Below are 14,952 nucleotides of genomic sequence, written 5' to 3' on the forward strand. Positions count from 1 at the left end.
TTGAAAGTCACCTAAATTTAATTTTTGTCGATTACATCCATAAAGAGTGCCCTACCGACTGAGCTAACCGGCTGTCTGCAGCTTACGTGACCAAGTCAGTACCGTGACATATGATTTCTCTCAAAACACGAGGGCGTTGTCGCGATGTGGTCGTCATAAGAATTGTAAATATGAAAAACCCAAGCTAAATATAGATTTTTTAAACTTCTGCTTTCACATTCAAAATGTTGTAAGCAAGGCTCTGACTGGCTAGAACGAGGCTATCAGTAGCACGTCTTCAGATCCTAAGCGTAGCGTAATTGGAGATGTACTTTAGTGCATGCAGATTGTATAATATATTGTTAACTATAACTTCTGTAATGCTTACATGTGTACAGGATTATCGCAAATCAATTGATCACATTTCATTGGAAATGTTTCAATAGACACATGTGTAGAATCTGTTTGAAAGGTTGCGAGAATTGTAGTTTCAGATATCAAATAAAGAACCATGTAAAACAAAACAAAACAGATATTCCCTCGCCGTAATTTATGTCATAGATGCGCTGCCAGGTGTCACAGGTCCTCCCGCACCATCTTCAAGACTAAAATAAAACAAGAAGAGAAAAGTTAGAAATAATGGCAACAGTCTAAATGTGTAAGGTCACTATGGAGACAGAGATACTTCAGGTAATTTGAAAACACTATAACGTGATTCAAATTTCACCAATATTTTTCATGAGTGATGCAATAATCTTGAATAAAGCTTTGTTGTTTGTCCGTTAATGAAATTATCGGTTTTGGAAATATACATGAATTTCGCCTTTTTATTTATTTTTTTGTTAAATATGCAGAGCAAGGAAAACTGTTAGATTGCAAATCAGTGCTAAGATTAAGCACTGCATACTTTCCCATTTGAGACGCATATCAACGCACGAAAGAGTTTCCTATACATCATGCAAACATACTTTCCCATGTAATACGCATATCAACGCACGAAAGAGTTTCCTATACATCCATGTTTTCTTTCTCTGCTTACATACATATCAACGCACGAAAGAGTTCCCTATACATTCATGCAAACTTCCCCCCATAACACGCATATCAACGCACGAAAGAGTTCCATATACATGCATGCATTCTTCCTCTGCTAACCGCTTCCTATACATGCATTCATACTTTCTCTCGTGGCTATATTTTAACGCACGAAAACGTTTTTTATAATGCATACATAATTTGTCATAACACACTTTAAAGTTACCAATACATGCATGCATATTATAAACGGTGATCCGTTACTGTAGCATACCCGCATTATCTGATATTGCCCGTGCGCGAGACCACAATGACGAAGTGCAAGATCGTGATGCTGAAACGCGAAATTATTTGGCAGTTACGCAATCGTGATCTCGTGCTTCACCATCGTCGGCTAGCGCTCCGAGTTTTATGCATCACTTTCTTTAGCGAACCGTGAAGCACGAAATCACGACGGCGAAGCCAATTATTATGAACTTTTTACGTATTGTTTTACGTATTTGCATGTGTAGAGGTGATACCTACACTTTATCTAGTTCTGCAATATCTTGGACTGAATGATCTGAATCCAGTGGAGCGAACCCCTCCTTACTGATAAGCCAGTAGGTACGTACATTTCCCTTAAATGCCATCATCAAGTCATGATCATTCTGCAACAGATAAAAAATATACATTTACTTTAGGTAAGGATTTGAGGACACAATTGTGCAGTCAGTTACTTTCAGTTGCGTGCATACGTCATCTACTAAGATCATTGTGTCATCAAAGTTTTTCTTTTCTTTTCGGCTTGTGTTATAACTAAGTTCTGCAAGCAATGCCGGTATGTGAAAAGTATACGAAGTATAACGATATCATCGTGAATTTCGATTGAAACACTGCCAACATTAAAATGTTAACATGAAATTATTATAAGTATTATTTCCTCAATCAAGGATGATTGTATTTGCAAATGCAAACTGAAACTGAAACTGAATAAATTGATCAAACGCCTATTTTTATACAATGATTTTCAATGGGGTTGTACATAATAATAATAATAATAATAGTTATTATAACAATATTAATAATGACAATTATAATAATAACAGCCTTATTGTAACAAACAGTCATGACCGCACCCCCTTGAGGTCATTTTACCCCTATTGCGAATACCAGTGCTTAAAGCATCTGGTACGCCCAGACGAGCTGCATATAGAGGTTCAAACCCCCGGTTAATGGTGCAATCATATACTATTTAAGAAAGAAATACTACACACTACCCTACCCATAGAGCCTTACCAACAAGTGCGGTTATTAAACAAACCTTGGAAATATAAACGTTGAAATGTAAAACCCTTTACAAAAATTTAAGAGCTATCACCTGCTGTTTTCGCATGATAAACAGTTATCAAAAAAAATTTAAAACAATGCTGCGAATACAGTGTCTTAAGATTTTTTTTTTTTGAATGTGTCAAGTGATTTACTTTGCGTAGTTCTAACGGCAGTTCATCCCAAAGTTTTGGACCAATTGTACAGAAACTTCTATCATTGAATGTTTTGCACTTGTTGTATGGAACAACATAACGCCATTCAGAACTTTCAGACGATCTCAAACCTTGTCTACTAGGGATATACTCTGTAAGCAATTCTGTTAAATACAGAGGTGATCTGCCATTGTGACAGCTTTACATGAAAGAAAGTATCTTGAACTCAGTTCTTGCTTTCACCGGCAACCAGTGTAAGTGATACAATGCTTGTTTAGAACTGTCAAATTTCCTGCTGTTACGGACAAGTTTTGCGCACATGTTTTGAATACGTTGCATCTTACGCACCTCACAGTTAGCTACACCATACAGTATGACATTGCAATAATCCAGATGTGAAATAACTAGAGACAAAACTAAAATTTCAGTGGCTGCTTTTGTTAAGTATTTTCGGATGTTTTTAATTCGTAGGTAATTCAACATGGCTGTACGACATTTGCGATTTACATGTTCAAGGTTTCGTCAAGAAATGCACCGAGATATCTAATTGTGCTTTCACGTTTGACATCATCACCAGCAATGTTAATGGAATTTGTAAAACATTTGTTCAGTTGAGGTCTGCTACCAAACATAATAAATTCAGTTTTGGAAGTGTTCATTTTCAGTTTGTTTCTATTCATCCAGTCATTGATTATAACTGCGCACCTTTCAAGGTCTCCGATCGCTTGTGATTCTACGGAAACAGATGTAGGACGAAAGCTTTTATTTGCTATATGATCATTAGCAAAACCATAGACAGATATGGATTTTGGAATGACATCAAAAAGAGTTCCAGCATAGGTGAGATACAGTCACGGACCAAGGCAGCTGCCCTGGGACACACTGCATTCAAGATGGCGGTCTGATGAATATACATTGTTGATATTAATCTTACAAGTAGGAGTTTACCCATTGAAGAGCTGTATCACAGACGCCATATTTGCAAACTGTATAACCCATACCTTTTCTTGGAAATTCTCTCTCTGGCGCAGAACAAAACCCCCAAGTTCTGTTAAAATGTTCGCTGTTGTTTCACTCAGGTGTATTTTACAAGCTGTAATTGGTGAAGTCAGTAAAATATTCGCATAATAATGTAAACAAGCACAAAAATAAAGTTAGTACATGGACTAATTGAAAAATTCGTTGAATGTATGTTTTCTGCCAATACAACTTTCATCATTGTGAATCCTACAAATTTAAAGCGTATTCAACTAAAATGTCAAACTGCAAGACCTGACTGGACAAAAAGCATATTCGTCAACAATAGTTGTATACAAATTAAACTTTCAACCAAAGCAAATTTAATTAAAGACGGCAAATCATCTGAATTTTTTGAAAAGTTGCTAATTAGACCTGCGTCAGACATTTGACAAGATGAGTGAACTTGACGACATAATAAATACAATAATTTGGACATACGTTTTCCTAGTGCTTCCATTTTAGATGCCACATTGACGGCTTCTCCGAACACACAGTAGTGTGGCATCTTTGTTCCCACCACACCCGCTACCACGGAACCTTAAGACATTAAGAACTGATTTTGAAAAAAAAAATAGTGCGTTTGCGACCAGCATGGATCAAGACCAGATCCATGCTGTTCGCTAACGGTTTCTCTAATTGCAAGATGCTTTGAAAGCGAACAGCATGGATCCTGACCGGTAAGTGATTCATTTTCAAAGCTGAACATTTTTATTGTGTCTACAGTATTTTGAAAAAAAAATTGTATGTTTTGTGTATTGAAAAAAAAAGTTTCATGAAAAGGGTTTTCCGCCATGCAACGATGTAAACAAGGGGTTAAATTCTCCGCAAGAAAAATACGTTTTTCGTTACTTTGGTGGAACTAGGATAAATCTTGAATAACAGATGTGATTATATATGCGTGTATCGATTTATGGAAGGCCGTGCATGCTATAATGTAACAATTGAAGTCTACGTGAAGACAACTAGTGGTCTGTAACCAAAGTAAGTAGCAAAATTTAACTTTTTTAAAATACGGAAATGAATTAGTTGAAAGACCAGCCTCAGTCACCATAGTCTTGAATAATATTTGTGTACTCCACTTACCACTATGACAACCAATACGAAGTCTGACGTAAGTTCCGGGAATATGCGGAATCTCCATCCGGTTCACGTGTTCCAGAATATCCAATGAAAGTGACGCAATCTCAGAAGCATGAAGCTTTCCGTTAGGATTTGGCACACCTGAATAAATAATTCATTAAGTGATTAAAGGAAAATAATTTTCCATTCATCTGTAAAGGTAATTAAGAATACTTTGAGAAATTACTCAAGGCTTTGTAAAGCAAACTTACCAGAAACAACAAGGTAAGCGTCTCCAATTGTTTCAACTTTATAAACATCATAGAGCTCTATCCGGTCATCAAGGCAAGAGTAAATGGTGTTCAGCATCTCAACTATCTAAAATAAAAATAATCACATTAGACATTAATCCTACCAGGTCTCTGCGGACTCCGATACATTGTTCATATGTACATCCATCGCAATTTATATAAATCTAGCGATGTAAAAACATACATATTTCTCTGCAAAAGAAGAGATGTTATACGATCTTAAAATGAACTGAAAGCAAGCCGCAAAAATTAATCAAACATGTAGAGTAGATAAGCAAAAGGATGGGCTCTTGTAGAACTTCTAAGTCATTAAAAGAAGTTATAATTATATGAATAATTATATATCTTTTTGATAATTTTATCATGTTGTTCTCTTGTAGTAAATACTTTTTAGTGTTGATATTCATTTTGTAACTGTTTATACTATATGCAACATTCAGAATTATATAGATATAGAACTGAAATGTAGTTTTAAAAGCAGATAGATTACTGACAGAATATACATGAAAAATTGGCCAGAATAGCATCATTTTATAATCAGTAATGTAGAATCGATTAGTACGAATAGATATGTGTGACTCCGATATAGGATGCAAAGCTATTTCCAGGACGTGAATGCGTTTGGACACAACGGACGGACGGGCTGACAGCGCACAGTGCAAATACTGTGAAACATCCGTCAAATGGCGGAGTAATAACAAGTAGACAGAATTTCAAAGCTCAGTTTTCCTATAGAATGTAAAGTTACTGATATATACCAGTAGAAAGAATAGAGATTCGTATATACAGAAAAGCGTTGTTACCTGAAGCGGTGAACTCCTGGAAGAGATTTGTGTGAAGCCAACGATGTCACTGAACATGATGGTCGCTTGCACAAACTCTTCTGTAGTCACTTCCTGGTTCTGCTTTAGTTGTTCAGCAACCTGACGCGGCAACATCTGATACAGCAGTGTATCTGTACGTTTCTTCTCCTTACTCAAGGCTTTTGTTCTAAATTAGAGATATTGTCTTCATGTTAATACTTACATGTACGTACCTGTTTGTGCTATCTCTTGTTTGTGCTGTATATACAATAGCGTAACCCGTAATTAAAAGTTTTTCAGTGAACACCGGTCTTGGATTTATTTCAAGAACTATTTTTTGTGTGTATTTTCATCATTGCAAATGGAATTGATGAGAAGTGATTCGACCAAAAATTAAATGAAAGCGTTTGCTCGACAGTGTTATAGTACTTGGGGGAGGATGGTCCAGTAAATTCTGCACACTGACTGTCATAGGATATGACAAACTATATTAAGTAGTATTTTAAATATTTGCATGGTTTCTGGCCTCGCATACTAACCGTTATATTGTCAACACACGGCCACACGTTAACAGCTCGTTCTTGCTGTCTAAAGTGTTCCATATTGTTGCAGTGGCACAATATGGAACGTCCACGAAAGTACACGGGCGGTACTACTAGTATCCATATTGATTTGGCTCAAAATTATTTGTACGTAACATGTTCAATCCACCAGATCTGTAATAGTGGGTGTCATTGGGCGCTTTGTTCTTCTTGTTCTTTTGTGTTCGACCCGAGATAGAAAGCCCTAATGACACGAACAAGGTCTAAGAACATTGTTCTCGGGTCAAAATTGACACCACCTCCTAATCGGGAGGACCGTAAACTAGGCGAGACAATATGGCGAAATGAGAAGGTGAGGACGATGCGTGCTGATTTGCAGGGGAAATAAACATATGGTAAATTTATCGCCAAATAAAATATTATTTGAATGATAGATAACACTGCTTTTGTAGAAATCTTGTTTTACCCCCGTCGATAATGTAAACAAGCACCGTATACTCCCGGTGTTAGACCGTTTTACTCGAGCTATGTGATCAGACTCCACTCAATTCCATCCGGGGAATAAACGCTCTAGGACACCCAGTGTGGTTCGTGAACATAAAAGTGATACTTCTGGGATTTGTAGGAGGAACTTTTTAAATTTAGAATGCCGATATTACGACAAAAATGTATCCCTTCACTCACTTGGGAAATTCCGGCAAAGGAAAAATTCGAGATTTTTCTTTGCGACATTTTTCTAAACCTTTACAGCAAATGTTGATGTTATGCTAGCTTAGACATCGAGAAAGATTTTGAAAAATCTACCAACAAATTAATTGGAACTTTGGGGTTCAGAATGGCTGAAATTCCAAATTATAAAAAAATCCTTTCAGAATTAAAGTTAAATCAAAATTAGTTTATAACGGTTACGAAGAAGTTAAATAAAATATTAAAGTCATAAGAATAGACGTTTAGATGTTCAGCATAAATAAGGAAAGATAGAATCAGTGACAGCAAATAGACATATTTGTTTCTCAACAGTGATACTTTAAGACAAGGCAATGCAATTGACACAAGGGACTGAATACCTGTCGGCGATGTGAATAGAACATCTTTGGATTTCGACTGTAAGACTGTATACGGCGTAGATAATGATTGGACAAAGGATAAGAACAGCGCTGAAGATGATGCAGATGATGACGATATTTGTCAGATCCGTTTTCTGTCGGGCCTCTAATAAACCGTCAATAGTCAGAGCTAACGTTACTTGGGCCTCCTTGATTATATCCTGGAAACGTAAAGGTGCAGATCAATGTACGTGTGTTCCTTTAAAGTTTAACAAGGACAAAAATAGAAAATTTCGGAACTTGTTAGATATACAGTAACCATCTATAAAAACAAACTAAAGAACTTGACTTTGTTTGGTATGTATACGTTTTGCGTTCTCTTCTCTATATAGAGTATATCAAATACTTTTGTTTGCTATTAAGTAAGAAGATAATTTAAAGTGGAACTTTGAGCATTTTTAAAGTAAAAATCAAGCTGAAATGGTTGTGTATGTAAAAAGGGTGGAAGAAATTATAGCTTTTAACACAGTTTACCAAACTCTTCCCGTTACCAGTACGAAATGATAACTTTCCAAATATGACTTTTCTTATTTTGACTGGGGCAGTCTTTTTAAGAAAAGTCAAACTGTACGCAGGAGTTGTTTTTCATTTTATTAGTTCGATTTCTTTATTTGCGAGGCATCAACATCACTTATGCGGCATTATCGTTAATTTGGCACATTTAAATGCACAGCAAGAGAAAATTGCTCATCAAAACCACACTATGTGTAGTAAGATGCGCATAATGCCACTTTAAAACACAGGAAAATTAAAAGATACAAAAAGAACATCTAAGATACTTTATCACAAAATAAGCATAAGTACCTGGAAGTATGTCATATTTTCAAACCAATATTTAGCCTCATCTAGGGACCCTACTGTATTGTCGTCTGCTCCAGTGTTTCGGGATCTGATTTCGGCGCGCTTATTTTTTATTGTTTTCATAATTTCAGGATTTTCTTTAATTTTAGCATCATATATCTCCTTTGCGATCTGAGAATACTGCCGCGCTGCGGCGAACGAGGCGTTTGATGTGTCTTGACTCTCGACAAAGTATAAATACTCCTCTCTGGTCGGGAATTCCCCCAGGGTGTAGAAGATAACGCCCATAGCTCGCTCTCTGCCGAGGTATTCGGAGGCTACAAGTAACTCTTGGTAAGCTACGAAAGCCTTCCATACCTGTACAAAATACATGCTGTCTTTACTCAGCAGGAGTTACATTTGTACAAATTACAAACGTCACATATTTATTTATTGCAAATATCAAGATATTATTGCACACTATAGTAAAATCGCAAATGAAATTGCAAAACACTAGGTAATATAAGTCGAAATTATTAACCGTTTATTATGTGATTACTGTAAAGTTTCGATTAGTTCTGGCTCCATCAGCAAACATTTCACGAAGACTTATTTAATTTAATCATGTATCGAATACAACGGTATAGATTTTATGTAAGTGCATTTTAGTCTGTTCATACCCCTATGTTTGGGGTAATAGATAGGATATATCTTTATTTGAGCGGCGCCATCAGAAAACCAGCATAGTGCGTTTGCGACCAGCATGGATCCAGACCAGCCTGCACATCCACGCAGTCTGGTCAGGATCCATGCTGTTTCTCCAATTGCAATAGGCTTTGAAAGCGAACAGTATGGATCCTGACCTGACCAGACCATGCTGGTCGCAAACGCACTTTGTTGGTTTTCTCATGCTGCGGCTCATTTGTATGTTTACCTTTTCTGCCCTTGCTTCTGTTATAGATTTGTAAAACCATTTAATAAATACTTCTATCCAGTCGGAATATGTGATCAATTCATCGTGGAATGTCACTTGTAGTGTGTCCAGCTCATATCTGTGCAAAAATCCAACATTTCTAAATGTACATTTATATGCTTAGTCAAAGTTTAAGCATTTTCATTTGAGAGAAACTTCGTACCGCTTATATGGCTGTGTTCTTGGCCATGCAGTAGTAAAGGATTGTAAGACAGCTAACATTTATCGCTGGCAACATTATTTGAATGTGTGTGTTTGTGTGTGCATGCTGAACTGTGTGTTTGTGTGTGCATGCTTAACTAGTGCACCACTTCGATGTTACTGATAAAATTTAGCTAATACCAGGAAACCCTGAACTAAATTTGTCACGGAACACTGATGTTTGTGCACGTACATAGGCGACTCTTTCAGAAGACTGTTAAATGGGAGAATACAGAAGACATTCCAATTCAAGAAGCCGCCATGGTTCTTAAGCGTGCCAGGTGTAAAGCACCCATGTACGGGACTCTCCCAATGCTGGTTATATTTAGTTGGAGGAACGGGGGCTCGAACTTACGATCCTTTGTTTCGTAATCATACAGCGTTACCACTCGACTACTGCGTCTGCTCTAACAAACAATACAGAACCAACAAGAAATATCTTTAAAAATGATGGTCGGCGAATTGTAATAAGGAAATAAGTTTATGAATTTTTCATCTAACATTCATCTTTCATCTAACATTTTTCAAATTACAAAACTAAACACCGCACTTTAACAATTTAAATGGTTCTCTTTTATTTTTTCGCAAAGATTTCGTAGAGTTGCAATTTTGTTTCGTTTATCCTTAGACGAATAATTACAGCAGTAGTTTGATGAAGATTCATGAAGCGGTTAATGAGAAGAGGTCATTAAACGTGTTTATATTTTAAGTTAAATTGGTCCCTATCCCCATTTGTAACAAAATAGCAGGAGACCTTACGATATTGTTACACATCGAGTTTGATAAAAATCCATTACATTTTAGTGGTTAATGCGAAGAAAGGCATATCTACTTTTAGCTATAGTGGTTCCTAATAGGGCCCAAGTTCCTATATAAATAAATTTGGAAGAGGACCTTATAATGATGCTCCAGACCAAGTATGACAAAGATCCACCAAGCTGTTCATGAGACCCTGTATAAAGGCATTTCTAGTTTTAGCTCCAGCAGCCCTTAAAAGGGGTCAAATGTCCCAGCTGAACAAAGTTGGCTGCGGGCCTAATAAAGATGCTACAAATCAAGTTTGATTAGAATACATGAAAAAAAAATCAATAAAAGGATTTTTTTATTTATTATTTTTATTTATTTCTAAAATAGGCCAACTGATCCAGCTTCAACAAATGCATATTCGCTATTCATGAATCTTTGGACAATGACGTCACACATATAAAAAAGTGAAGGCCAAGCAAAACATACAATTGTAATTATTTCAATATTTCTGTTTCATAAGCAAAATTTGACCGTAGTCATATCACATAGATAAACTGTATGCAGCGTACCTTCATTTCAGTGTAATGAGATTCAGTCATTATATAGCATATATATAATGAAACAGATTTCAACTGAGTTCAATATTTGCATACCATACTAAAGAAAAATATTCATAATAAATCAGTCAAATAATTTATAACAAATATATCAAAGCAAACAAGTACTCATTTTAATATGCAATCTGAATAAGTCACAAAAGCAAGAAATCTTTTCATATACAGACAATTGTAACAAGGAAAATCTTTTAAAAAGCACTTCTCTACATAAAAGACTCTTATCACACCCTATTCATGTGATACGCAGACCGTATTCAGCTCTTTCTTCAATTTGATATATGTTGGTATTTGAACAGGTTTTTATCATATTTATTAAACTTACTTATCATTTTGAGATATATCAATATTCTTGCTAATATACTGAGCCAAAGTTAGCTTTAAAACTGTGAACAGCGTCGCTTAGGATAAACGCTTTGTCTACATTTCACTCAGCGTAGCACAACAGAGTGAAAGAAATTGACACTCTCGTCCAATCAGGCAGAGTGTTGCATAAATCTTCCATTTTGATAAATTATCTATAAAGCGTTATCAAGTAGTTTGATTTGCAAACTGAAGTCACGTGGCATAGATAACGAAAACGAATTTAGACGGCGTCGCCGAAAAACATAACGTATATAAGCTAATAAATGTAACAAAGCACACGCTTGGTCCAATGCTACGCATGTGTGACAGTTGCTTACCTATGTCTATTTAGCGTTTTCAGAAAGGTTTCACTGGATTCGAACTCGGGTCTGGTACTGCTAAGCGATGTTGGCCAATAGGGTAAAGTCTGAACAGCCTCGTCAGTATCCTGGTAACGCTCTAACAGAAATCCTTTCGTTTCCGGTCTGATGGAACTCAAGTAGAGGGCACTGCCATCACGCTCGCGCTGCAGAGCACGTATCATGTAAGCCATGTCTAAACTGTAAAGTGTTATATTTTCGTTATATTTTCTTTCTTCTCTGTCAATTATTGTTTACGTCAACAGGGTTTAGGGCGATAAAAAATGAAAGAAATCTTAAGTAGGTAAATACCACTTCCCTATCAAATGTTTTACAAGTATTTTTAACTCAAGTCCAACATATAATTTTTTGACAGGCCAACTGTTGTGTGCTGTAATCAATGTGCTGTTTGTGCGTGCGTATGTGCGTGTGTGTATGTGTGTTGCATACTCGTCGGAATGAGTTGTTACTAATTATTTAAATACTTCCTTGAACAACAAGCATTTGTAAATACTTCTAGCAAAGGCATTTTATGCATAAAAACTTTCCAGTCACTATCCGAAATCACGTCTGTTATATCCTTTCTAAACTTAATTTGAGCCGCGCCATGAGAAAACCAACATAGTGCGTTTGCGGCCAGCATGGATCCAGACCAGCCTGCGCGGATCCATGCTGTTCGCTTTCAAAGCCTATTGCAATTAGAGAAACTGTTAGCGAACAGTATTGATCCTGACCAGACTGCGCGGATGCGCAGGCTGGTCTGGATCAATGCTGGTCGGAAACGCACTATGTTGGTTTTCTCATGGTGCGGCTCATTTACGTGTGTTTGCCAAACTTTTGTCTGGTATACCATATTGCCAACTTTTTTCAGCAAAAGCAATTGAGAATGAAAATCAAACTGGCATCTTAACAGTTTTATAACCTCAGACCCTTGTTATTAAGACACAGTTTAGAAACCCCCTACAACAGACTGGATATAATTTAACACAGTGCAAAACGAACCCATTGCAAGGTTGTAGTTGTTAGAATAATTTGTCCTTAATCATTCTCTACATCCTTTTTTTCTATGATACAAACCTGAACAAGAGTGTTGATCGTATTGTGTTAGAGTAGAGGTAATTGTTGAGCGTGGTACCAAACGAATTGCCTGTCAGCCCTACCAAGATGAGCACAGGAATCAGAATAATGGCCAACATTTTAATCATCTGATTACGCTGTCCAGCCGTAGTAATAGGATCTCCTGTAAACACATACATTCAATGATGAAGTAACTTACTTGTAAGTATTTTATTTATTTTTCTATCGTTTTAGCTACAAACTACCGTCATGTAAGGAGTGAGTGATAACATTTAGGTATTCAAAAGAAATTAAAAATGAGGATGGACTCCCTGGAGCAAGTTAATTCAGATTAATCTCGTGGGAAGAGAAGACATAAATATGGCATATACAAGTAGAAGGAAAAGTGGTGCATTTGTAGGCTACTATCCCACTTTGAGTTAAAAAAGTGCTCGGGTCATTTATGCTCAACGTGCACCGTTATGTTCATAGGATACATCGTGACCGTATCCACAGAACACATTTAAATATCTGACCTACCAGGGAGGAAAGACAAGGTTATCTTGATAGTTGTTAGCGCCCAGTTTATAGCTCAACGCACTCGGGTTTGGGAAACCCTGTCTTACACACTGGCAGGCATGTAAAACCCGTATCATCTATAATGCATTCAACGTTTTCTTGTGTTTTTCAAGTGTCTTTCTTCACAAAGATACGTTACACCAATTATTTTCTGACAGGAAAATAAATCAATACCTCTACACGCATTTTGACATCTGTTTCCTGTATTGTTTACGTTGAGCATGTCCATAATGGCAGCATTGAGCTGAGAGGGTGAGAGAGACGCCATGGAACTCGACATTGACGTCTGCATCTTGCTGGGGTGGATTGTCCCCTTGCTCTTCAGCCACCAAGGCATTCTGATTTTGTCTGAATCATTTAATCAAACATTACGGTCTGTAGCTATCAAATATTGCGTCATTTAGCTTAAAATTCATAAAAAATGTTTACATATTTCAGCAACTAAGGGATTCTGTTATGACTGAAACACATTCCCCAACAGTAAACTGTAAAGACATTTTTTTCGCTGTCAAGGCATATTCGGTCTTGTAACTGAACCACATTCGTTAACACTTTACATTTTTCAGCGACCAAGACATTCCGTCATATAGCTGAATATTCATCATCAGTGAGCCGCGCCATGGGAAAACCAACATAGTGCATTTGCGACTATGTTCGCTTTCACAGCCTATTGCAATTACAGAAACCGTTAGCGAACAGCATGGATCCTGACCGGACTGCGCGGATGCGCAGGCGGGTCTAGATCCATGCTGGTTGCAAACGCACTATATTGGTTTTCTCATGGTGCGGCTCAATTCTGTTTTTATTTTTGAGAGATCACGGCATTCTTTCATAAAGCTGAAACATGCTGGCGTTGTAAATTCGGTTCACAGGACGAAAGGTTTGTTTTTGCGAGAGACGCAAATTTTGCACCCGTGTTCAAATCTTTCGCATATGAAGGGTTTACGTATTAACCTTAAGACTTCCGAAATCCCGATTTGGTGTATTTTCCTACCATTTCACGTTGCAACAATTCCAACTGAACACGAGCAAATTTATTTGGAGCTGAGTATTGTTTTCCTGACTCAAAACTTACGTTGAGTATAGCATAGACTTTTTACCGAAATACTAATAAAGCTTAGTTCTAAATGTGTTCTTTTCCCACTTTGTCCTCCTTTGTAAGCTTACATAACATTATAAATAAAAAATATAACATCAAAATATAAAATTTTGTAGTTTTTTATGCACTTCATATTTGAACAATGAACTATAAATGCGGACTATCTGTGTAAAGTAGAAAATAAATACGATCAGTATACTGCGCTAGGATAAAATAGCACCGACTGAATAAATAAATAATATCTAAACATAAAACAGCTTAGTGAAAGATTAATATAGTATACCAAATGAAAAATTATATATGGAAGTTTCTGTAAAGAAAATTCAATAAGACGCAATATAATATTTTAAACAAGTAAATAAAAATATAATACTAACATATAAATCTAAAAAGTCATACTCACTCGTGTTTGATAATTAATTTCAGTCAAGGTTTTAAATCCTTAAAGTTTCTTGTTTGTATAGGCTCTGTTTGATTCTAGAAGTTTTGCGTTTGTTCCGTTGCTAAGGTAACCAAAAATTAGCAAGATCTAAGTTAGACTGTTAATAGACCGCTAAGTCTGAGAATCAATAACGTGTGACTTTTAGAATTTTTGTTACTGTGCACGAAAAAAAAAGTTTTTACCCAGAGATGTTGTTTTTAAACAATAAATGTTAAAGAATGAAAGTTTATATGTTAACCATATGTAAGAAAATGCTTGTAACGTTGAAAAATGTTGAAAATGGCCATTTGAAAGATAAGTACATGTTCGTTAATTTAGAACATTAGCACGTAATCTACGTCACAGAAAACTTCGATAATTGCTATTACTACTGAAGAGCAAAACAATCTCTATCTTAGGTAAAGAGGAAAATGTTTTTCAGAAAAAAATACAACTATTT

The 14,952-nt window shown here is 36.3% G+C and overlaps 1 protein-coding gene across 1 annotated transcript; it reads right to left on the reverse strand.

Annotated features, from left to right (window-relative positions):
* Positions 1-529: 529 nt before the first annotated feature.
* LOC123530432 (uncharacterized) lies at positions 530-13,309 on the reverse strand. Its single transcript, XM_045311204.2, has 13 exons — positions 13,147-13,309; positions 12,415-12,577; positions 11,317-11,538; positions 9,033-9,150; positions 8,123-8,476; positions 7,280-7,479; positions 5,671-5,857; positions 4,829-4,934; positions 4,581-4,718; positions 3,936-4,034; positions 3,479-3,570; positions 1,540-1,664; positions 530-584 (listed from the first exon to the last, which is right to left on the reverse strand). The coding sequence occupies exons 1-13, from the start codon at positions 13,307-13,309 to the stop codon at positions 530-532; spliced, it is 2,022 nt and encodes a 673-aa protein (XP_045167139.1).
* Positions 13,310-14,952: the final 1,643 nt, after the last annotated feature.

This window comes from Mercenaria mercenaria, chromosome 13, assembly GCF_021730395.1.
Source record: "Mercenaria mercenaria strain notata chromosome 13, MADL_Memer_1, whole genome shotgun sequence".
NCBI lineage: Eukaryota > Metazoa > Mollusca > Bivalvia > Venerida > Veneridae > Mercenaria > Mercenaria mercenaria.